The sequence below is a fragment of the Chlorocebus sabaeus genome, chromosome 9 (genome assembly GCF_047675955.1).
Source record: "Chlorocebus sabaeus isolate Y175 chromosome 9, mChlSab1.0.hap1, whole genome shotgun sequence".
NCBI lineage: Eukaryota > Metazoa > Chordata > Mammalia > Primates > Cercopithecidae > Chlorocebus > Chlorocebus sabaeus.
In genome coordinates, this window is record NC_132912.1 from 15,874,644 (window position 1) to 15,899,188 (window position 24,545).

Below are 24,545 nucleotides of genomic sequence, written 5' to 3' on the forward strand. Positions count from 1 at the left end.
ATTTAGTACCTACAGCCGTGTTCAATTAATTCTTGTGAATGAATGAAGATGAATATTATTTTCAACTCCTTTCTATTTATGGAAGGGTTCAGTGAATCACCTAAATTCATACTAGGAAGGAAGTGGTGAGATGTGAGTCTCACCTCTGGTCTGGTCTTCATTGCTTCGTGCCTTGCAAAATTGCCTGATCGTTGAAGGTTTGGGTGACGTTGACTGTCCTCATGGCTTGGCATCACACCGTGGTTCACAGGAACTCGGGGGTCAGAGCACAGCAGCCGTCCAGCTGGCCTCGCTTCTTAGCACTGCCATGTTCTGATTGTGTGGTTATGGGCATTCATTTTCTGCATTTCAGGTGCCCCATTTACAAAACAGGGACACTCATGCTATAGGATTGTGGAAAGGCCACGGAGCAAACCTAGTTACTGACTCAAAGGCACTGTGAGAAATGGTATCTATACTTATAACTTAAAGACTGAGAAAGTAATACTTGACAAACTGGGGGAGCTCATGCTGACGTTTATTACAGTGTGACTTTTTTTTTTATTGCCTTTTTTGTTTTTATGTTTTGTGTTTTTCTATTTCTTTGACTGTCCCATCCCCATTGATTTATGCTTCCTGCCCATCAGGTATCTCTTTATCGCAACCTGCTCTCGGTGATTGTGTAAGGCAACACTTTACATGTTGTCTCCCTGAAACCACCTCTTGACCGCACAGTTCTTTTAAATTTGCATATAATTTTTTTTTTTGAGAAGGGTCTTGCTCTGTTGCCCAGGCTGAAGTGTAGTGGTGCAATTGTGGCTCACTGTAGCCATGATTACCCTAAATCCATGCCCTCACTCTTCCTTGCTAGACTGCCACTGAGGTCCCCACTTCAGGTGTTCACTAATTAGAAACAGGCACCTCAGTGGCAGTTTAGTGGAAACCCTGATTAGGAATAAATTCAGTGAATGATGTGCAACTTCCTACACTGAAAACTAGAGCGCATTGCTAAGGGACAAAGCAGTAAATAAATGGAGTAATACACCACGCTCATAGACTGGAAGACTCAATATCACAAAGAGTCAATTCTTCCTGAATTGAGATTTAAACTCAATGAAATCCTAATTAGAATCTCATTAGAGTTTTTTTGTTTTGTTTTGGTGGGTTTATCTGATTCTTTAATTTATATAGACAGTGAAAGGGACTGAAAGTAGCCAAGATAATCTTGAAGTAGAAAAACAAAGTTGGAGAAATTAATTTGTCAGATTTCAAGATTTTGTATAGTTGCAGTAATTATATGTGGTGTGTGTACAAGGAGAGATGAACCAGTGGAACAAAATCGTTCAGGAACAGACTCGCAAACACACCTGATTTTTAACAAAGGCTCCACTACAATGAAATAGAAGGTTAGTCTTGTTGATAAATATTGTTGATCAGTGTTTATTTGAAAATAATGAGCCTTAGACTTGTCTTATTTCATATACAGAAATTTAATTTAAAATGGATAATAGAGCTAATGTGAAAATAAAACCATAAGCTTCTAAAAATTAGGATAATTTGTGACTTTGCAGTAGTCAGATTTCTTTAAAAAGATACATAAAAATACTATTCATAAAAGGATGATAAATAGGACCTTATTGAGAATTTGTTCATTAAAATACAACATTAAGAGAGTAAAAAGGCAATACAGAGACCAGAAAAAGATATCTCCGTTTTATGTATATGAAACAAAGGACTTATATTCAGAATATATAAAGAACTCCTACCAATCAAAAAGAAAAAGGCAACCAAATGTAAAAATGGGCAAGAGACTCGAATTAGTATTTCACAAAAAAAGAGATCCATATGATCTGTAAGCATTGAAATGGCACTTAATTATCCAGCAAGGAAATGCAAATTAAAACTACAATGAAGTATTACCACACCTTCAGCCAAATCAGCTAAAATTAAAAGGAGTAATAATACAAAGTGTTGCTGACAGTGTGGAAAAACAGGAACTCTCATATTGCTGATGGGAGCATAACTTGATGCAATATTTTTGGCACATTTATTTAGTCATATCAGCTGAAGTTGAATACACCTATACCTCCCTTATGACTCAACAATTTCACCCCTGAGTTTGTAATCAACACAAACGAATGCTACATTCACCAAAAGTCTGTATTATAAATGTTTGGGGCTATTTTCTCCATAATAACCCCAAACTGGAAATGATAAATATCCATCAACATATCCCAAATAGTATTACGAATTCATACAATGGATAACTACATATTAATAAGAAATAATGAATCTGATGCATGCAAAAGGTGGGAGAATTTCAGAGATACAATTTTAAGCCAAAAAAAAAAAAAAAAAAAAAAAAAAAAAAAAAAAAAAAAAGCCTGATACAAAAGACTATGTGTGTTATTCTAATTATATGAAAGTCAAGAACCGGTGACATTGACCTATGACAATGGCAGTCAGAATAGTGTTAGTTTTTCAGGTGATATTGACTAGGAGAGGGAAGGAAATATTCCTTATCTTTATCTTGGCAGTGGTTATGTAATATGTAATTGTCCATTGTATGAATTCATATTCCTAGGTATGTGGGGTTTTTTGATGCTACAAAAAACAGTTAAATTTTTTTCTCATTGCCTCTTTCATGTCTATAAAAATAGTTTTTGTATATTGACCTTATATCCAGCAACTGGCTGAATCTACTTATGAATTCTAAGCATTTGTGTATGTATATCTATTAATGTTATCTATCAATGATGACACGTTAACATTTTTCTAATTGTTTGATATTTTATTTCTTTTAATTGCACTGGCCAGAACTTCCACAGGACAGTGCCGTACAGAAGAGGTGAAATGACATAGTTGTCATGATCCTGAACTTGGGGGAGAAAGCATTTAATATTTTACCATCAAGAATGTGTTTTTTTTTCTAAACACTCTTTATCATATTAAAAAAGCTCCCTTCTAGTCTAAGTTTACTGAGATTAAAAAAAATCATAAATAAGTTTTAAATATATTATATATCAAATGCTTTTTCTGCCTCTATTGAATCATGACTTTTCTCCTGTTAAAGTGAAAAATGCTTATTTTTAATATTAAACCAACTTATCACTTCTGCCATACTCCCCACTTAATCATGATGTATTATATACACACATACATGTATATATGATTTATTCATGTTTCATATTTGTATAGGATTGTTGTTCCCATGATCATGGGAAATATTCGTCTATAATTTTTCTTTCTTTTAATGTCTTCGTCAGGTTTTAGTATTATATTAGGGTCATTTTGGATTCATAACTGGAATTACGAAGTTATTCCTTCTATTTCCTGGGAGCATTTAAAATTGGTATTATTTTTTCTTTAAGTGTTTGAAAGCATTTGTTAGTGAAGCCATCCAGGCCAGGGATTTTTCTTTGAGGAAAGTTTTTAAATTATTGATTACATTTCTTTAAGACATACAGAATTTCTTGTGTCAGTTCTGCTTCTGCTGTTGTTTTTTTCAAATTGTCTGATCTGAATTTTTAAATTTAATTTGGCATAAGATAGCTCACAATCTCCTCCAATTATTTTAATATCCAGATAACTTAATGTTTCCCTTTTTGTTCCTGATGCTAATGCTTTCTCATTTTTTCTTGACCTTGTTAGATTTATCAATTATATTGATTTTTTTCAGAGACCTAAGTTTTGGATTTGCTGACTTTTTTTCCATTAGGTATCTATTTTCTATTTCATTGGTTTCCCCATTTATCTTTTATTCACACAATTAAGTGGTTTTTGGTATATTCAGAGTTGCACAACTCTCACCATAATCTAATCTTAGAACATTGCATTGCATCACCCCAAAAAGAAATTCCATACACATTAGCAGTCACTCAATCCTGTTAACCTACTCTGTCCCCACTCCAGCTGCTGCAAATCCACTATGTTTGCCTATTCTGGACATTCCACATAAATGGACTCAGGCACACAGCCTTTGTGACTGGCTTCTTCCACGTAGCATAATGTTTTTAAGGGTCTTCTATGTTGTAGCCTGTGTCAGTAATTCATTCTTTTTAAATGCCAAATAAGGTTCCATTGTATATATATACAGATGCTCTTTGACTTACTGTGGGGTTATGTCCTGATAAAACCATAATCAGTCAAAAATATCAAAGTCAAAAATGCATTTAATACCCTGATAAACCCATTGTAAGAGCTGAAAAATTGCTAAGTTGAATCACTGTAAGTTGGAGACCATCTATACTATGTTTGTTTATCAATCTATTAGGTGATCAACAGGTTGTTTCCACTTTGTGGTTATTATCAAATAAGATAGGTATGAACATTCACAAAAAGTTTCGTGAATATATTTTCATCATTTCTCTTGGTTATATACCTAGGAGTTGGGATTAGTGAGGCATGTGCTATCTCTGTATTTTTTTGAGCAGCTACAAAACTGAATCTGACATGTCTTCACCATTTTATATCCCCGCCAGCAATGTATGAAGGTTCCAATTTCTCCCCATCTTCATCAACATTTGCTTTTGTAGAATTTTTATTTTAGTCAGTCTTCCCAATGACTATGATGTGATATCTCATGGTTTTCATTGGTATTTCTCTAAGGACCAATCTTCTTTGGGGGAAATCTCTCTTCATATCATTTGTCTATTTAAAAGTATTTTTTTGTTGTCAGTTTATATATGCTGTATTCAAATTTCTTAACATAATTTACAAATATTTTCCCCATTCTATGGGTTGTCATGTCACTTTCTTGAGGGTGTCCTTTGACACATACAAGTTTTTAAGTCCAATTTATCTTTGTTGTCATTTGTGATTTGTATCTTATCTAAGAAACCACTACTTAACTCAAGGTCATGAAGATTTACTCCTTTGTTTTCTTCTAGGGATTTTATAGTTTCAGCTTTTACAATTAGATAATCAATCATTTTAAGTTACTTTTTGCAAATGGTGTGAGGTAAGGGTCCAGATTCATTCTTTTGTATATGGATATTCTTTTATGATTTACTTCATCTTATTTTGGGTTTGTTATTGAGATAAAAGCTTAGGTTCCCAATTTTCAAATGTTTTACTTTTCTAATATATAGTATTTAATGATATATATTTATTTTTGCTATGTCATATTTTCATTAACACTCAGTAGAGAGTATGTTCTAATTTCCGTTGCAATTTCTCTTTGACCCTTTGGTTATTCATTAGTGTGTCACTTAATTTCCAAGTTTTTGAGATTTTCTAGACTTTATTGCCAGCATATAATCTAGTTTGGAAAGCAGCCCAAGTGCATGTGGAAAGGAAATGTCCCCGTGCTTGTTTAATGTAGTGTTCTACAGCAATGATACCAAGCTAAGGTCCAGTCATGACTGCCATGTGAGTAGAGACAGCTTCAGATAATTCTAGCCCCTGGCTAGACTGAAGCAGACAAGCCATGCATCCGCACCTTGCCCCATTTGGATTCCTGAGCAAAGAATTTGTATTTAATAAAATGGTGGTTTTATGCCATAAAGTTTTGGGATAATTTGTTAAGTAACAATGTTAAGACCATTCTATTTCGTAGGCTTGATGTTTATGAGAAAATCTATGATTTTGTGTAATCCTTATGGAATATGGGATTATTAAACCAGAGTTTTGAGAAACTAATTCTAGCATAATATATTTTATACAGATTTGGAAGTAGCCAAGACTAGACCAAAATATTGACATTTGAAAGCTGTAAGTTTAGTAGGTAGTATCACACTCCCGAACAGAATGTCACCAAAAGTTATACACAAAATCTCATGCCTTTACCTATGCTTAATTATATTGTAATTGTGTATGAAAGAAAACAAAACCCAAACAGAAATTCACACAGGAACTATACTATTGAAGGTGACGTTCAGTTCTGAAATGTGTAAGAGGATACTACATATAATTATCTGCTTTACAAGTGGAGGAAAAAAAGTATTAATGGCTATTGTGATTTCAAATTGCTGGGCCATAAACCTATTGGAATACAGCACATCTCTGCATCTTTGCTCACTGGTCTAGACAGCTGCCATGTGGGTTCTCGTGCTTCTGGCTGGCTGAGTTAGCAAAGCTCTTAGGTTAGCATAAGGCCTGGTCTCTTATTCGAGGTCCTGTATGACTTCATTAGCCATTTGTAGTACTGTGCTCTCAAGGTTGCTGGGTAGAAACATTTAGAAGTACGTACTTGTTTATTGTGAGCCACAAAGGTAAAAAATGCAAGGGTACAGTTAAAGAAAAAGGTGTTTATTTAGGCCATCAACTAGGATAATAAATAACACAATATACTAACGTAATAACAGATGTTCTCATGCATTTATCGTGTTTATAAATATAGACGAAAGCTGGCTTACAGGGCTGTTGGGATGAATTTGGAAAAGTGTATTTGGCAATTATACAGTAAAAGTTAACAGTGTTGACTATCAGATTCTATCAGTTTTTAGAATACATCCCCTATACATCTGTGAATAAATGGTAATGGTCTCTGAGAGTTTCTACTTTTTGTGAACATGCCAGAGTTAAGTCAATTGTCAAAGGATCCAAACTGACAATTTGTTATTTGTCAATATTTCTAATGAAAAACAGATCTTAGAAAAATGAACTCTTCTGCATTTCAGTGTAGAGGCTGATATATGACAAGCTGGAATCCTTCAAACAATAAAATGTGCCTCAATGAAATAAAACCCAAAAGTAGAAGTTTATAAATAGTAACTCTGATACTCAATATACAAATGCTATAGTATTGCGTTTGTAATCTGGTAAGTAAATGACCAAATATCTGAATGCAAAAGTGATGAACTTTGATTAAAGCTTAATTTTGCTAGTAAATTTCACACAAAGGGTTAAAATAGGCTAATCTTTAACATAAAGCTTTAGGACAAATAATTTAAACATATCATAAACACTGAAAATGTGTTTTTAATTGTTATTTACAGTTAATCAATGATACCAGTGTTTAGCGTAATCCAGCCAATTGCCAGTCTTGACCCCCTCTTTCAACATCTGTTATTAAGATCCTCCTTATAAATACGTAGGCAAATTAATTTAGTGAAGGAGAGCGATCTGTGGTCCAGAGTAACTCAATGTACGGCCATTTGGTTTGGAGACAGCGTTTAATAGGAGTGTCGTCTGTCTGTAGCATGGGATCTTCAAAACCCATTACAACTGCAGTCCCTTCTACATACATGACCTGTTGAATAAAATAAAGCCACCAAGGTCAATCAACAGTCTTAGCAAATTCTTACGTGGAATGAAAACAATTTTCAGAGACTAGCAAATAAGGTATTACATATTGTTGCAGATGAAACTTTCCAAGTAATTTTATTTTGTTAGAAATGAGCAGGAATATCTGCTTACTGATTTATGTCAAAGTAAATTTGTAAATGATATTTAATTGCTAGCTGGCCAGGTGATTTTTAAAAATTCAAGATCGTGTGAATCATAAAACACAGACTGTTTCTAAGAAAAAAGCATTCTTCAATGGATCTATACCATTGGAAAGAAATGTTTAATTATCATATTTACATATAATTTATACAAGTCCTACTGCTTTTATACTGAGGCTCTCCGATGCTCATACTGCCTCATGAAATGGAGAGCTATAAAAGGAATATAGCTATTATGTTCTGAGGAACATGTTTCTCCTTCTAATTTAAGTATTGAATTTCTAGAGCTGAAAACAATTTGAATGTCAACAAAATTTGCTATTATGGTATTAAATATTCCTGAAATGCAATTCCATGAGTGCATTCTGTACAGCATGAAAAATCACGGAGAAAAAATTAAAAAAGATGTCAGGACAGAAAGAAAAGTAAAATAGAGGTTGAAGATCAAACTAACCAGATACTGTATATGCAGTGGCAATGATCACATAAATACATACTGACTGGCAGGTGAATACCAAGAATAATTTTATTCTGATTAATTTACAATGAAACATATTTAAAAAGTATTTTGGACATAACATAATCAACAAAAACCCTAAGTCATTACCAAGGGCTCACTGTGGACATTAATGCACTCCTCGGTGGTTAATTTCTTTTTGCACCAAGACAAATTCTGATGCTGTGTAATTTAAAAGAAACAGACATAGTCTTCTTCCCAAGTATGTAAACTTATTTTTACACATTCACTGGCTGATACACAGTGTAATTATGGTCTTCCAAAATAAAAGCCATAAGCTATTTAAGAAGCCAAAAGAAACAACTTTATTATCTTTAAATGGTAGTTGCCTCTAAAACACATTAAATATAGGAACAGAATATATTACTAGATCAGATAATCTTGTGTCATGAATCTATTCATTCCTAAGAAAGCGCTAAAGATACATTGTAATGTGAAATACATTTTTCTGGCATCTTTATTTAATATATTAGTTTCTAGTGTTGATGAAATAAATTGACATTGAAACTACAACTCTGGCTTTTCAGTCCCCAAAGCAAAACGACCTTTTCTGAAAAGTTATACACCAATATAATTCAAGTTATTAAGTTAAATACAACCGGCTCTATTTTTCATAAAGAACTTCATGTGCTCATGTCATTAGAGCAGAAGTGCTTGGGCAAGGTATCATGACCCACCTCCATGGCCTCAAGTTCAGGGTCGGATGCCTGGTGGCTCACACTCCATCTCACTTTGCCAGCATTCTCCTTTTGTCTGTTACCTTTTTAAATAGGACCTTGCTATGCAGCTTTAATTTTAGCTCTTGAATAACTTCAAAACTACTTCTGTGACTTCCATACTTTGCTTTATAGCTGTTGTATATTACTGTCATTCTAACAGTTCATCCTATTTGTTTTCTCATCTTTTTGTCAGTGTGTCAGAAGCTTGTCCCAAGCATGATTTGAAAACTTACACTATATACAGGTAGAGTGGCCAAGCAGACCAAGGACAGCATTGGGAATCAGGAACTCAGTTCCAATCCCTGCTCTGCCAATGACATGCTGTGTGACCCTGGGTGAGTCACTTAATCTCCCTGTCTCAGATGCCTCATCTGTAAAATATGGATAATATTTGAGATACATCTGGCAGGGATTGTATAGGTGAACAATTAGTGATTATAATGTACCTCCTATTACAAAGCTGTGCAAACATCAAACTCTAGATGAAGCACTCATTCGCACATTAGAAAACAGCATCCAAATTTTCTTGACAATGTATATTCTTTGCATATATATCTCTCTCTCTCTGGACCTGATAAAATTATCTAATTTATATTTTGTTATAAAGATAACAGTAAATTTTAGTCTTTTAGATTTGGTCTAATTAAAATTATGTACTTAATTTACACTATCTGTTTTCTGTAACCTTCCACAAATTAGATACATGAAGTCAGCATGGGCAGATCAAATTAAAAAGGAATGTTAGACCATATTCCTTTAAAATTGGGTGTAACTAATATATATACTATAATTAGTATCTACTGTAACTGATACTTGAATAAATGCAAAGATAATAGACACTCAAAAAGGGGAAATTGATGCAACCGAACTCTAGCGTTAAGCCAGGTTGAGTACAGCTGGCAGTGAATCACCTATGTGCTCTGTCAGCGGTTAGCAAAGGAAAGCTGCGAAGCATCATGAGTAGGAGCAGGGGCTCTGAGTTGGACTAAGTTTCACTCCCAGCTCTGTCATTTCCTGCCTGCTTGACCTATGAAATGGGGATATACCGACAAAACTTACTTCATAAGGTGGTGTGGTGGTGTGAAACTTAAGCAAAGTACTTAACACAATTTCGGGTAAATGCTCAATAAATGCTGGTTACGAAGGTTGTTTATTTAAAAATATTTTTTCCAACAAAAAATCTCACTGTTACCTCTTTCCTCCTTTAAATGGATCAGTAACAACTTTCACTGGACTAACTACAATGTTGATTTAGAAACATGCTACATTGCCAAAGGGTAATGATCTGTATGGGGGTGTATTTAGTCACGGTGTAGCTACTGCTCTGAAGTCCAATGTCAATCTCCAATGTCGACTAACATCTACTGGTCAAATCGAAAGATGACCAATTCTAAAATGTGTCATCATAGTAAAGAGACTCTTGGAATAATCTCAGGTAGCAATTGTATGGGAATCGAATGTTGTTATATACTCACATACTTATTTCATCAACCCAGTTGAAGACCGACGACTACGTGAATTATCATACCTTTTCATTATAATTTGACTGCTTCAATCCATTGTAGTGGTAGACAGTAAAAGATTCTGGACCACTGGAGCCCTATTATAAATAAAGGACTATTAAAACTTTAAATTACATTTATATCAGGCAATTTCTAATCAACTGAAAGTAAAACACATTTCTCAAATCCTTGTCCTTTGATTGGGGACTCATTTGACAAAAGAAGGAACTTAGGTTTATGGAGTTATAACTACCAGAAAGCCCTGAAGCTGAAAGTGTTGCCTCTGAAGATGCTGGAAAGGAGGGAAGGTTGATTTCCATTATAAGCTCTTCCACACTAACTTACTTTATGTTTTTAATTATGCAAGTATTACTATAACTGTTTTTCAAAAGATAAGCTTCTGAAACAAGAATATTTCCTAAAATTTATCTCTCTTTCTATGTAAATAATTTGTTCCTCTCAATGAATTGAGAAAAGCAGTAGCATCACTTTTACTCAGACTAAATACACTTCCAGTATGTACCAATACTTCAAATTTGGCTCACAATATTGAATTAGTGGTTTCTTTTCCAAAAAATATCTAGTATTTGAATATTGTCAGCCATTAATTAGTGAAAAGAGCACTGTGAAAAATGAAAGCATACTTTAATGCTTAAGGCAACTTCAGTAATATTCAATAAAGGACATTCTATATATCACTAACAGAGTAAGCTTGTAGAAAAATGGGTCATGTTATTCTCACTATCTTAACCTTGCTTTTCAATTAGCTAAAGACCATGTTCAACCCTCCTAACTTGGTGTTCAAGGCCATTATGGGCCTGGCTCCCAGGGATTCCCCTCAGGGCCTCTGCTGGATAGATCCCCCTTGGCTTCCTGGCCATATCCCATGGATACAAGCAGGCATGTGGCCCTCCTTAGAATTTTTCCAACTGGAATTAAGGGAAGACAGCTGCTGGCAACTGGAGCTTCAGCTCCTACAGAAAGCTAGGCTGTGAGAATGTAGCCACTTTAGAAGAGGGGATGGGAGGTGGAGACACTCCCAGTGCTGTTCAAGGACTCCAGGAGCACCTTCCCAGTGCTTCTTCAATTCACCTGAGCTACTCCTTTCCCTTTGTGTATTTTCCCCCTCACTTATGCCAATTTAGGCTGGGGTTCTGTGACCTGCAATCCTGCGTCTTAAAATCGTACAGGGCTTTATCTACCTTTTTAGTCTTATCTCCAATTACTCACCTTTCTGAATTCTGTTTTGGACAAGCATGACTCATTTCCCTATGAAAAGATCTTTTGTTGGCCTTTTGCACATTCATGAATTTTTTTTTTACTCTTCTCTAAAATGCCCTCCTCTCCTTCCTTTTTCCAGACCTGGTTTAAATCTTACTTTTTCTGTGAAGTTTTTCCTGAACACACTAGTTGGTTTTTTACTACACTGGAACTTAACCTTTATCATAACAATTGTCTAAATAATTTGAGAATGAATCATATAGTACTACCTTGTATCATCTTGTCTATTGTTATTTTGAAAGACTGTTTAACTTTTTATGTCTTACATTCCCAACCAGAGCCTAAACTCTTAAATTTTTTTTGTATCCCACTCAAAATGACTTACAGAAAATAGAAAAATCAATTTGATCCTTTCCTTAATTACATGAGTCAATGCAATTAGTTACATAATTTGACTCTTGACTATCAGAGTTAAATTATTTAAACTTAAAAAATAACCATTTTCCTGTAATCGAATACAATTGATATTCCCTATTTCCAGTAATTAACTGGCATAAAATACAGAAATACCAACAAAAGGTAGTGTAGCCCAGTGGCAAAGTGCGTAGACTCTGTGGTTCGACAGACTATGATTCAGATTCCTGAATCAGCTACTAAAATACCTAGTGTAAGACCTTCAACAATTGTCTTAAGTTCTCTAATGCTCAATTTCCTCATTGTCAAAATGGGGAAAATAATAGTATGGAGTTTAGAAGGCACACAGTGCCTGATGGAGAGTATGTGCTTGGGAAATGGGAGCTGCTACTGCTATTCTTATTTAAACGAATGACCTTGAAAAGCTTATAAATATTCCAATTTTTTTCCTCCTGCATCAGCCTCTACCTCATAGCAAAGAAATGTTCTTCTACAGGACCTACTTGAAGCATTGTAAAGATTACTGAAGTTAAATATTTTCCTGGCTGTCCTTGTCACTCCAGTTTCACAACTTCATTTATTTGTGGTTGATTAAATAAATGTTTACTGGGCCAGGTGCAGTGGCTCATGCCTGTAATCCCAGCATTTTGGAAGGCCAGGGTGGGTGGAACACCTGAGGTCAGGAGTTTGAGACCAGCCTGACCAACAAGGTGAAACTCCATCTCTACTAAAGATACAAAAATTAGCCAGGCATGGTGGCAGGCCACCACGTGTAGTCCCAGCTACGCAGGAGGCTGAGGCAGGAGAATTGCTTGGACCAGGGAGGCGGAGGTTGCAGTGAGCTGACATCGTGCCACTGCACTCCAGCCCGCTTGACGGAGCGAGACTCCATCTTAAATAAATAAACAGTTTACTGAATGATCACTATATTCATCTGTTAGGGACAAGACAGTATGTGATTAATTGCCAAAAGGAGTGCTGAGTCACTATGCATTTTGTGGCTACAGGAGAAAGGGGACATCAGTGGTATGTAGGGCATGATCGGAAAAGATCTATGACACAGAGGGCGTCTGAGCTGCTACAGGATGGGAGTAAGTGGTACTGTGACAGGTCTTCCTCTAAAGCAGTTGTTCTGTAACTTGGGCCTCCAGATCACCTGCAGGGCTTGTTAGACCACATTGCTGCACCCACTCTTAAAGTCTCTGCTTCAGGGAGAAATCGGAGAATTTGCATTTCTAACAAGCTCTTGGAGATCACACTGAGAACTCACTGCTCTAAAGGTAATCAGGAGCAGGATCACATGCTCTGGGGAGGGAAACAGCATGAACTATACAGAGGCAATGAGACAAACCAGGCTCAGGTGGAGAGTGTCTTCAAAATAGCAGGCAACAACCAAACAGTGAGAGAGGAACACAGAGGGAACAAACAGTACAACCAAATGGAAATGTCTGTTACAGGCGAAGGAGAAGGGACTGGAACCTTCTTATTACCTAAAAAATTACTACAACTGTCTCACTTTACATTTTTCACTTCAAAATCTTCCCCAAATTAAATAAAAAACAGGAATATTGTATTTTTACTGTATTTATAAGAATATTTCTATCAAATGTTCCCATAGCCTTGAAATATAATTAAAATTAATACTGTATCAAAGTTTAAAATGCTATAATTTATTATTTATCCAGATATCTAGAACATCAGATTCCAATAAAAAAAAAAAATCTAGTAGTCAGAATGTCAACAAAGAGGATATCACACTGAAGGGTCTAATGTTGGAAAATACAATCTAATTTTTCATGAAGTCTTTGCCAAAGTTTTAAAAAGTCCAGTAGTCTACATTGTGATATCCTCAGTTACTTTTTGAATCTTACCTCTTTAACAATTTTATCTAGAATTTAACAATCTTTCTTAACAATTACATCTTGAATTTTAGTAATTTTCCCTCTAGCTTTTAAATTATTTCTATTTGTCAATCTCGCTAATAATAGCGGTAAAATAGAAATTGGAATGTCTGTTCCAACAATGAACTTCAGTGCAAACTACACTGATATCTGATAAAATGACCATGATGTATATTATCTACTTAAGTAATTTGATTTAGTGGTAAAATGCTTCACTTAGAGAACAAAGACAGGTGTTGGATATAGAACTGGCTTGCCAGTGATACAGATATAACCCAAAAAAATTAACGTTGGCACAGATGCCTCTGCTATTCCAGGTAACTGAACTCCTATTGAAGCCCAGTGGAAGATATGTTCCAATGGGAAACAGCAGACCCACTTAGGTTTTCTTCCACGCAACTGAAATTCCCCTGGAGCTTAGCTTCACTAGGTAGGGACTTCTACTGCCCACAGCCACCTTGACCTTCTCTCACAGTATTTAACAGTTTCCCAAGAGAAGAAAAGTTGGGGTGGGAGTGGAGAAAGATAATCTTTCTCTTTTTACTCCACAAACTTCCGAACTGTTCTCTCCATATCATTACGTGTATAGACTGGTGTCTGCATCATCTTCTGCTACCCCTACCCATCAAGGCACTGCGTTACTGTATTCAAACACACATTCCCTCTGTCTGGGAAGGTTTCCATGTAACAGTGCTTTCTCAGTCTCATATCTGCGCATTAGGACATTGTTCAGAAAGAGAAAATGCTGCAAACAATCACAGGTAATCATCCCAACAGAGTAACAGTAAATATATTTCCTCAACTATGTTACCTGATCAGGAAAAAATTCTTGAAGAAATGGGCCCAATAATATGATTCCTAATCCTTCTGGATCTAATTTATTCTTCATGAGATTTATACTATGGGGAGAAAAAAGAAAAACAGTGGATACCAGAGGAAAAAAAAGCTGCTTTTCTTTCATGATTAAATTACTGGTACTACAACACATTCAACTGCCAAAAACACTAAGAGCTGTTCTTTTTAGAACCTTAATGACAAATACACAGGAATGACATCTAATTTGCCAAAACTTGGTTATTTTTAAACTAGAGTAATCTGTTACTATTTAAAATTTAAATTGTGACGACTTTGGAATATTGTTCCTTATTAGGTAAAGTAATTTAAAAACCAAGGCTTATAAACTCAAGCTTGTAACTTCCCAAAGGCAAATTCTCTTTGCTTCATAGGTATGCCTGAATTTAACAATCAAATAAGGCATTTAACTAACAAAATGTTTATTTTAAGCCCAAGCAGAAAAAGAAACACGGTCAAAAGGCAGTGGAACATCAGATAATAGAAAACATCTCTTAAAAAGCTTACTTTTAAGAACTAATAGAAGCTTAAAATTCATAGACAATGTAATTTGAAGGTTACAAAGCTACATTAATTCTCAAAGAGCTGATGTGTCATGAATGACAGTGAGTGATATACACTGTATTGGTGCGGCAGCAGCCTAAACTGCGTACCAGCCCTTACGATGTAGGTGTACCAAGACTGGTGACAGGTGGTGGTATGTGTGACTAGAAAGAAGGCAGAAAAAAGCAGACTGCAGTTTAATTGGTTTAAAAATGGAAATAGTTTTCAGAAAAGTTTTATTTTCCATGCTATCTCAAACTATAAAGGACGAGTTAAATCTACCTTACTACACAACATGTAAAGTGTTATGTTTGGACATTTCAGGTGATTCTAGTCAACCACCTTCCTCAGGGGCAACTTCTCTCCTTTGAGTTTGCTGCTTCAGTCTGGGTCAGTTACCAGGTGTGCCTTTCACAAAAGGAGCTGAAGCTATTCTTGTGAGGGTAAACTATTTTTAAGGTTTATGAAAGCTGCATCTGTGCTGACATAGCCGTCTCTCTGGGAAACACCTGGGTCAGGCTGCCTCACAGTCCTGCTACCTGACATGTAGTATTGGCCTTGTGAGATGCTTTTGTGGGCCCGTGGCTATCATTCTTGTATAGCATACTGTACAAACGATATGGCATTTTAATGAGTCTGAGTAAGGCCAGGAGGTTATGATGAAGCAAATGAAGGCAGGGTCATATTACATTTAATTCATTTAATCCTTAGGATGGCCCAGTTATTTTATGGGCCATCCTGTATTATAACTGTAACTAGGCCAAAGTAGAGTGAATACTTCAGTCCAATCTTTCAGCTACTTCAAGAACAACAACCTGAATCAAATGTGCTAACTTTATGATTCAAGGTACGTTTTCTATCTGATAAAACAAGGAAAATTAGGTAGATGACATATAGCTACGTAAGAATTTGGAAAAAAAACACAACTTTTTATTCTTTCTCTTCCTTAGTCTGGTCAGTAACAAAATTACTTGAGTTAATTCTCTTTTGCAAATTAGAGCAGTGTAAACAAGATGGTCTCTAATTGGAAATAAAGTTGGAAGAAGTGTAGTAATTAGTATCATATCATTTGCTGGACTAGGTCAACACTCTGAATTTCTCTTTAAATTGAAAACAATTATTAATATTCATTTGTTAATATTTCTATTGAGAATGGATGAAATCACAGCTCTAGTAAGATTGAGAGATTAATTCAGATGTGGTTGGTTTATAAATGTTTATATGTATTGCATACTTTCAAAGAAAGCATGACTGAACTCATCTAAAAACAGAACAGGATCAAATTGTAAAAACGGTGTCTACCAATATTTCCTGTTGCTTTTGCTGAACCCTTTCATTATGTTCGATAAGCTCACGTTTTTTCATTCTTAGAAAAACTTACGGAAGGGAAGGAAAAACTATGCTGAAAAAAGGAGTACAGATCCTATCTTAACTTTTATTCCCATATTTGATCAATACATATATCCACTTAACAAGAGTTATTTTTTCATGGATAATAACTAAAGATCTTAATCTACAGAGGAAGTTGTAGATGTAACAATGTATAAAACATAACAGTGAGAATGAAGACAATGACAGGATCCTAAGAAATACTGATATGCCATAATATATTGCAGCCACTCCCACAAGTTTCAGGTCAGTTAATCATTTAGAAATGTTAGATATCTTTGATCATCTTTATTTAAGAGGGAAAGTCAGAGGCCTGCTGGTTATATAAGCAGGGCAACTAGCACTATCTACATAGAACCGTCATTACTTTACTGAAGATACTAAAGTCACATAAAATTTTAAGACATGGGGAAGTATTTGCAGAGAAAAAACTTTTTAAAGTTTACAGAAAGACACTTTTAGCATTTTTTAAAAAGCAGGACAATAACTGCTGGGTGGGAACGGAAATTCAATTTAAGTATGTCAAGTCTGCTATAACATTGGATTAGTTCGATTTCTTTCTAAATCTTTGCTTTACATGGATTGCTATGCTTCGTATATGCAGATATAGATTTTTAAAAAGGTAAAAATGTACAATATGTCTTAAACTTAAATGAATCTTTTTGAGTTGGCTAAATAACACTTCCTGTTTAGCTTACTATTCAGGATCTGAAACAAGGTCCAATGCTTTCATCACATCTTCCAGAAGTGAATCGGGTATGAATCCATTATCTGGGGGGAAAAAAATCAGAAACAACTTGAAATAAGAATTTACTTCAAGAAATGCTGTTACTGTTGATCAGATTCCAGGAAAAAAATCGCATAAAAAATACAAAGAGTTAAGGAATAGTATGTTGCTTATTTTAGGCATCGTACCTATTGTTATTAGAGATTCTCTTCTATTAGTTTTCTAGGAAACATCGGCAAATATTTATTTTCTAGGTTAGTTTCAAATAAAAAAATTTTATAACTTGAGAACTCCGAGAAAGCTTAAAGTCAAATTATTTGACCTTTAAACAGTGTTATAAACAGTGTTACAGCGTTAAGCAGGGAAAATATTTTTCTACTTAATCTTTCAATAAACAAAGTAAACCTTTACATTCCCATTTAAAAGTTCATTTAAAAGAATTCTTTAGCAACAAATTCCCTTTGTCACAATGTTATTTAGTTTCCTGAAGGAATGTTAGCGATCCACTGATATTTAGACAACTGACAAATAAACAGCAAAGATATTCTAAAACAGACTTGGTGATTTAAAAAAAGCTGTAGGTTTTTTTTTTTAAAAAACACCAAAAAATCCTGAAATGAAGAGTCAAACTAATGCTGATGATGACTACTTTACGGAACATGGCCCAAACTCTGATGATGCAACAGACCATGACACACACAAAGTCCTTGTGGGGTAGTTTGAAATGAGAGTGGTTTTAAACAAGTAACTTGTTTATTCCTTAAATGTACAGTGCCCAATTTCCCCTATCCATTTACTCATGCCTGAAGACTCTCAGCTTTAAATCAGCTTCCAATGTCCTTCAGGGATTAGATGATTAAAAAAAATCTTGCCATGGAGAACAAAATGTCCAAAAGCCCTGCTCCTACAATCAAACTACAGAATAAAGTGTGCAGTTGCTCTTTCAGGATGTGGAATTGTACACTATCACTATCAGAAAGGAATGAAGTTATGATTGTAGAATGGTCTTTTCTATTCTTAAACCTCATAAGGAGCTGTTTATCCATTTGAAGACAGATTGGCCTTGACTAAAAGGTTGAGTCATCTAGGATAATTAAAAATGTGCAATTTTTTAAGTGAAGGGTTAGAGTAATTCCAGTTTGTTAAGTTACCAGTAATTTGAGGTATTGAGAATAAAGAAGACCTTGGTTGAAGGCACTTGTAAAAACATTCAAGCTCTGTGGGCTTAGCTTTGATGAGTCTGATCACGATTTTGCTTAAGTTAGGTCACAGCTAAAAAGGCACAGCATCTCCAAATGTGAAACAGGCTTTATGTGGCCACCAGCAGACAGGAACAATTAGGTTTCTGTGTTTATAGGCTATATCCATTTGGTAGTACAGGTGGAGTCTCCCTCATCCAAAATGCTTGGTTCTAGAAGTGTTTTAGATTTCAGATTTCTTCTGGTTTTCGAATATTTGCAAATATATAATGGTTGAATATCCCCAATCTGGTCCAAAATCTGAAATGCTCCACAGGGTTGTATAGGCACTCAAAATTTTGGAGGATCAAACTTTCGGGTTAGGGATGTTCAATTTGTACAACGTTCTTCAGGAGCACTAACAGCATGTACTTTGTCACAGTTGGCACCCTTTCCGCAGAAACTATAACCTGCAACTCAGCTCCTACCCCAAGAAAAAGTTAAATGGCAAATGACAACCAAAACAACAATGTGACCTTCTTAACAGCATGCTTAAAATACTAATTTTAAAACTAAAGATGTAATAGAATTTTCTCAATAATTCAAAGACTTTTAATATAGTCAAGATTAGAAAGAGATTTCAAAATTATTCTCCTTTGTAGAAAACTTACTTTGATATGTTAATCATACCTACAAAAAAATTCTTTAGAAAAAGACCAGAATCGTTAAATGTAAAAACAGATGAAACGTAGGTCATCTGACATTTCGTCAACTGACTCCTTAGAGAATAAGGAAACAGAGGCACAAAGACGAAAAGACGACCTGAAAGTCAACAGCAAAGGAAATCTCAGAATACCATTTGATTAGTCAAGCAGATCTATGAAGAACTAAAATAAAAAAATAGAACTTGCATGCATTGGTAAATTAACTACATAGATATCAACACAAAAGAATGGGGACTATGAAAAGAGGGCAGAGCAGCCAATGGCTAGCACATACATACTGTAATACTGTCGGACTATGGCTGAAAGGAGGAAAAAAGCTGTTGGTTTAAAATTTTTAAAGATTTTTACCAGTTAAATATCCAGATTGCTAAAAGTGTCAAGTCCTTAGAGATTGTGGGGAGGAATAACTCAATGCAAAAGAGTGCTGATGAAGGAGAGTGAAAGTGAGGCATGTCATTTACTGGATAAGATAACTGTTTCATAACTGGGAGGAAACCTGAGTTGGGCTTTCAAAGGAAATATAAAACAATCAGGATTTCTGTTCTGAAAGATTAAGAAAGAAACAGGAGAGACCAGCAGGTCTCAATTTTAACAGAGATACTAGCTAAACTGGACACTGCAGGAAGAAGGCAAATATCAAATACTCAAAATTAACAGAGAAGCTGGAAGAAGGTTTCTCAAGAGTTTTGCAACAAATAGCTTATAAGGAAACTGTGAAGCCCAGCATACTTGAGACTAACATTTTCCATATACTGTGGGAGAGGGAGACTATGGTTTCTTGGGAATCAAAAAAAATTAGAATTTAATGTCATTGTAGTCAAATATTAAGTGATTTTATTTTAAACATTGTATATTTATGTAGCAATATACCATGAAAACCTTAATATAGATCTGCAATTTAATAAATACTCTTATTGAAAAAGCAAGTGACCTCTTCCCCAAGGCCAAGTCACACAGACACCAGAGTTGAGCTTTTCCGGACCTCTTTGGCATTATTTCTGGCTGGCCCACCTGGCTCCCCAGTGGGCAATGAGTTTTGGAGGGCAAGGAGTCCAGATCCCCAGGGCCTACCACAGTGCTTGACTCACGGCTGCTCGATAACATTTGTTACTTTTAATGATACAAGCTCAGAAATAAGTAGCTCATTTATAGCTCGTACTGCAAATTCATTTTTATTATGTGATGGAAAAGGTACAAAATATGGTGGCAGTATACAGAAAACTGTTAGCTGGGGCTGCCTGACAGAAACAGTGATGACAGTGACAGGAGTACAGGGAGGCCACAGCAAAGGCACAGGAAGGAGCATTTATTTAAAAGGAACAGAAAAGACAAGGCAATTCTGGAGGATGTCTAGGGAGTGGTGTATATTAAGCTCAATCTACAATAGTCCAATTATTCTTTTTTTTTTTTTTTGAGACGGAGTCTCGCTCTGTCGCCCAGGCTGGAGTGCGGTGGCCAGATCTTGGCTCACTACAAGCTCCGCCTCCCGGGTTTACGCCATTCTCCTGCCTCAGCCTCCCGAGTAGCTGGGACTACAGGCGCCTGTCACCTCGCCCGGCTAGTTTTTTTGTATTTTTTAGTAGAGACAGGGTTTCACCGTGTTAGCCAGGATGGTCTCGATCTCCTGACCTCGTGATCCGCCCGCCTCGGCCTCCCAAAGTGCTGGGATTACAGGCTTGAGCCACCGCGCCCGGCCTAATTATTCTTAAAGACTGGGATCTTTTAAAAGAAATGGTGTTGCTTCCTGACATGTAATTGTACAAGGGGGAGGGGATAAAGGAGAAAGAAGAAAACAAAATCCATTATGTATAATGTGAAAACCTGTGATGAGCACTTCAAACACTACCTATGCAGACTTTGATGTCTTTGGAGATTATGGAATAAGCTCTGTGCCACACATTTTTAAAAAACAACACAACGGTTAAGGTATTGAGTACTGACTAATTCATATAAAGTAGTTGCTATTAAATCCATTTTCCAGATGAAAAACTGGGTTAGGAACTTGTCCAACATCACACAGCTAGTGAGGAGTAATAGAGATGGAGCCATTTTCCTGGTGTCCAGAGGCACTAGAGAATTCTTGTTCAGTATCTTTGATCATATTAATGTATCTTCATCCTTATCATTTTACAAAAATTCCTATAAAACATGTACCTGAATACAAAGCACATATCCAAACACGTTCTTCCACAAAAAAGATTCACAAAAATAAACACTGTGGCCCTTCTCCAAAGCTCATGTGGAACACTTTGAATAGGCCTGATACCTGATTCTCTTTAAGCTGAGTACGTATGCTAGTCTCCCCTTTCTGAATGTGAGATTACACTGAGCCAATTATCTAGAGGAGATACATCAAGGTCCCGCAGAAAGTACAATTTTGCTAGTATTCTAAATGAGAAACCAACAGTTAAAAAATATAAGTATGCTTGATATCAAAATAAGTATTGGGCTCCTAAGATCCTCAAGATTCTGAAACAGGCAGAAATTGCTCAACTAGATATGAGAGTATCAAATCCTTACTCCGTTAAATTAACAGTTCAAAGTAAACTTAAATTTAGAAAGGTTAAAAAGTACCTCTTTATGACTTTAGCCTTTCAGAAAGATACTGGTAGTAGAGAGAAGGGGAAAGATTGCTGAAACACTTAAAATCTAGTCTTGGTTCTCACATTTAGGTATGTGGCTCTGGAGAAGTGACTCAAACCATCACAAGGTTGTTCTCTAAAGAACAAAACGAGGATGATCCCTGCCTATCTCCTAGGTTTGTGGCAAGGTTTTAAAGTGCTGTAGAAATTGTAACATTCCACGCAAATGCCACACATCATTCTCAGATCCCCACTTACATACTAGGTTTATGTTCCAAATGATCAGTACTAAATCACTTGTTTAGGTTATGGAAGATGTGGTCTCAGAGAGGCAATGCTATAAATGGTGATTAGCCTGTACATGTCCATTTAATTAGGAATATACCCACAGCACAGTGTTAACAGTGTGACTGTAAATCCACCCAGTCAGATACCTGGGTTTAGCAACCAGGGGTGGGAGCTAAAAGTGAGATAAAGATATAAAAATACTCCTGGGTACCTTCAGTGTCCTTCTAGGTCAGTTATTCTACGAGCATTCTGAGGAGGGTGACAAAGGATAACTCCCTATACCAGTCTCTGCTAAATGGAAACTGTATCTAAATGCTTGTAAGAACTTTTGGTACACTAAGTGTTCTGAGAAAGCGTGATTTGCTTACATCTTGAAACAAAAGCATACCATTTGGAGAAAGAAAATTAAATTAGCAGATTAGTCTGTAAGTGGTTGAAAAGAATAAAAACTGAAAAATTAATCTACTTTTAATCCTTCTACTTCTTAGAGCTATCACATAGCTAAACCATAAACAGTGTGATATTTAGATGAAAAGTAGATTTTAATCTTCTTCCTAAGTCATATATAGAGGCATAGTTTCTAAGCTATCTGAATAAATTTTGCTTAATAATTCAGTTTATAGTCCTGATAAGTTGTTACACATAACTCTGTAGATTAAAACCATTTAATAATTTTCTTTGTCTAGTAGAAATACAGCAAATTTTTTTTTTTTTTTTTTTGAGACGGAGTCTCGCTCTGTCGCCCAGGCTGGAGTGCAGTGGCCGGATCTCAGCTCACTGCAAGCTCCGCCTCCCTGGTTTACGCCATTCTCCTGCCTCAGCCTCCGGAGTAGCTGGGACTACAGGCGCCCGCCACCACGCCCGGCTAGTTTTTTGTATTTTTTGTTTTTTAGTAGAGACGGGGTTTCACCGTGTTAGCCAGGATGGTCTCGATCTCCTGACCTCATGATCCACCCACTTCATCCTCCCAAAGTGCTGGGATTACAGGCTTGAGCCACTGCGCCCAGCCTTTAGCAAATTTATTTTCATATGCATTTCTCACAACTCAATTCTGAAATAACTGCACTGATTGTAAGTTATGTTTTAGTATTGGTAATCTGAGAAGTTCTAATTTTCCTTGGTACATTGTAAAAGAATAGTACAAGCCTGCTACCTCATTAGTGATTACTGAAAGCAAACAAAGCTACTACTTTTGACAACTGTCTCCTACTTTAACAACCTTAACTTCAGTACCTTTGCAGCATTGATGAAATTTTTTTAGTCTTACAACATCAGCCTTCTAAAGTTTAGGGCTCCTATGTCTGCTCTGAAGGCATTTTTTCATGCTTTTATTCTTTAATAGTTATTATCTCCTAAGATTTTCTGATCCTCTCCTTGTATGTTTCTTTTCTCAAGAAACTCATTCACTCCCAGTTTCAACTGTGGTTCCCAAATCTTCACTAGTAAAACACAATACAACACAACACTTAATGATTACATAAAAGCCATGTGTTTGGTTTTGGGAATGTTCGTAGTTATACTGGGTTAAGAATATGACTATTACCTTGGAAAATCGCTTGTACCACTGGGCAAGGTGCTTTCTACATTATTCATTTAATATTCATAATGCCTCTAAGAACTAGGTACAGTCATTCTAATAATGATACCTAAGAAAACAGCAGACCTAAAAGTAACTAGCCTAAAGTTATCTGCTAGTAAGTGCTAAGAGTATATTCTTAGAATTTACATGACATGGATTTTCAGAGAGGAAAAGAGCAGATCGCTAAGTGTAAAAAGTTTCAAGACAGAAGAAAGTATATTCATAAAGATAACTGAATCCATTCAGGTGTCCACAAGGACTTCACTGATCCAGCAACTTTGATTTCTACATGGTACTTTGTAAGGGAACTTTCAAGTATGACAACTTAGTTTTGAAGTTACACTTGAAAGGTGAGTTAGCTATAATAAAGTCGTAACTGTTACCTAAATATGTAAACACAAAAGTGATCAAAACCTCAGTGACAATGACTCAGCAGACATTTTAATGATATATAAAACTATACTTTGTTAGGTAGAATAGCTAAGCATAGGCTCCAAAGTGAATGATTCAGATGATCTTCCTCTGCTTCTTTATCCTGGGAGGTCAATTATACAGAAATATCCTGGAAGATCTGTTTGTTTAATATTCGTTTGGACAAGTAAAGAAGAAAATGACTTCCTTTTCAAACAGTTTGTTCAAAAGGTGTTATTTTTCCCTGTTTGGGGTCAAGATTAATCAGAGGTCAACTATACCTTCAGTACTCCAAGAAACCCAACTCAACAAGTACTTGTGTGCTATTTCATTTGTTCACATTTTCACTATTTTCCTTTTAAAATGTTCAAGAAACACAACTTACGTTTCATTAAATAACCCAATATATCTTTTGAATAAAATCAGGTAGGTATCAATGTATTTCAAACATATGAAGAAAAAACACAGAGATGATGTTAATAGAATCTTTTACCTTCTGGGTCGTAGGTTTGAAAAACTCTTCTGGCTTGTTCTGAAGGAGCTTCAGGGGCAACTAAAGCCATATCCTGAAAAGATAAGAAGCACGTTGTCAACTAGCTATAGTATGACATTAAAAAGAAAACAGATACT

General features: G+C 35.7%; 1 protein-coding gene across 6 annotated transcripts in view; it reads right to left on the reverse strand.

The window, feature by feature from the left end:
* Window positions 1–6,212: 6,212 nt before the first annotated feature.
* MINDY3 (MINDY lysine 48 deubiquitinase 3) overlaps window positions 6,213–24,545 on the reverse strand; it is an 82,173-nt gene continuing 63,840 nt past the window's right edge. For 5 of the 6 annotated variants that reach the window (XM_037983363.2, XM_008002371.3, XM_008002370.3 and 2 more), the window contains 5 exons: window positions 24,409–24,481; window positions 17,124–17,196; window positions 14,453–14,540; window positions 10,132–10,203; window positions 6,213–7,171 (listed from right to left, as the gene is read on the reverse strand). In XM_037983363.2, the coding sequence (XP_037839291.1) occupies window positions 7,022–7,171; window positions 10,132–10,203; window positions 14,453–14,540; window positions 17,124–17,196; window positions 24,409–24,481 (456 nt within the window). In that variant the 3' untranslated portion in view covers window positions 6,213–7,021. Of the gene's footprint in view, window positions 7,172–10,131; window positions 10,204–14,452; window positions 14,541–17,123; window positions 17,197–24,408; window positions 24,482–24,545 lie in introns of those variants that run through there. The other variant, XM_073018752.1, reaches the window with a different exon arrangement.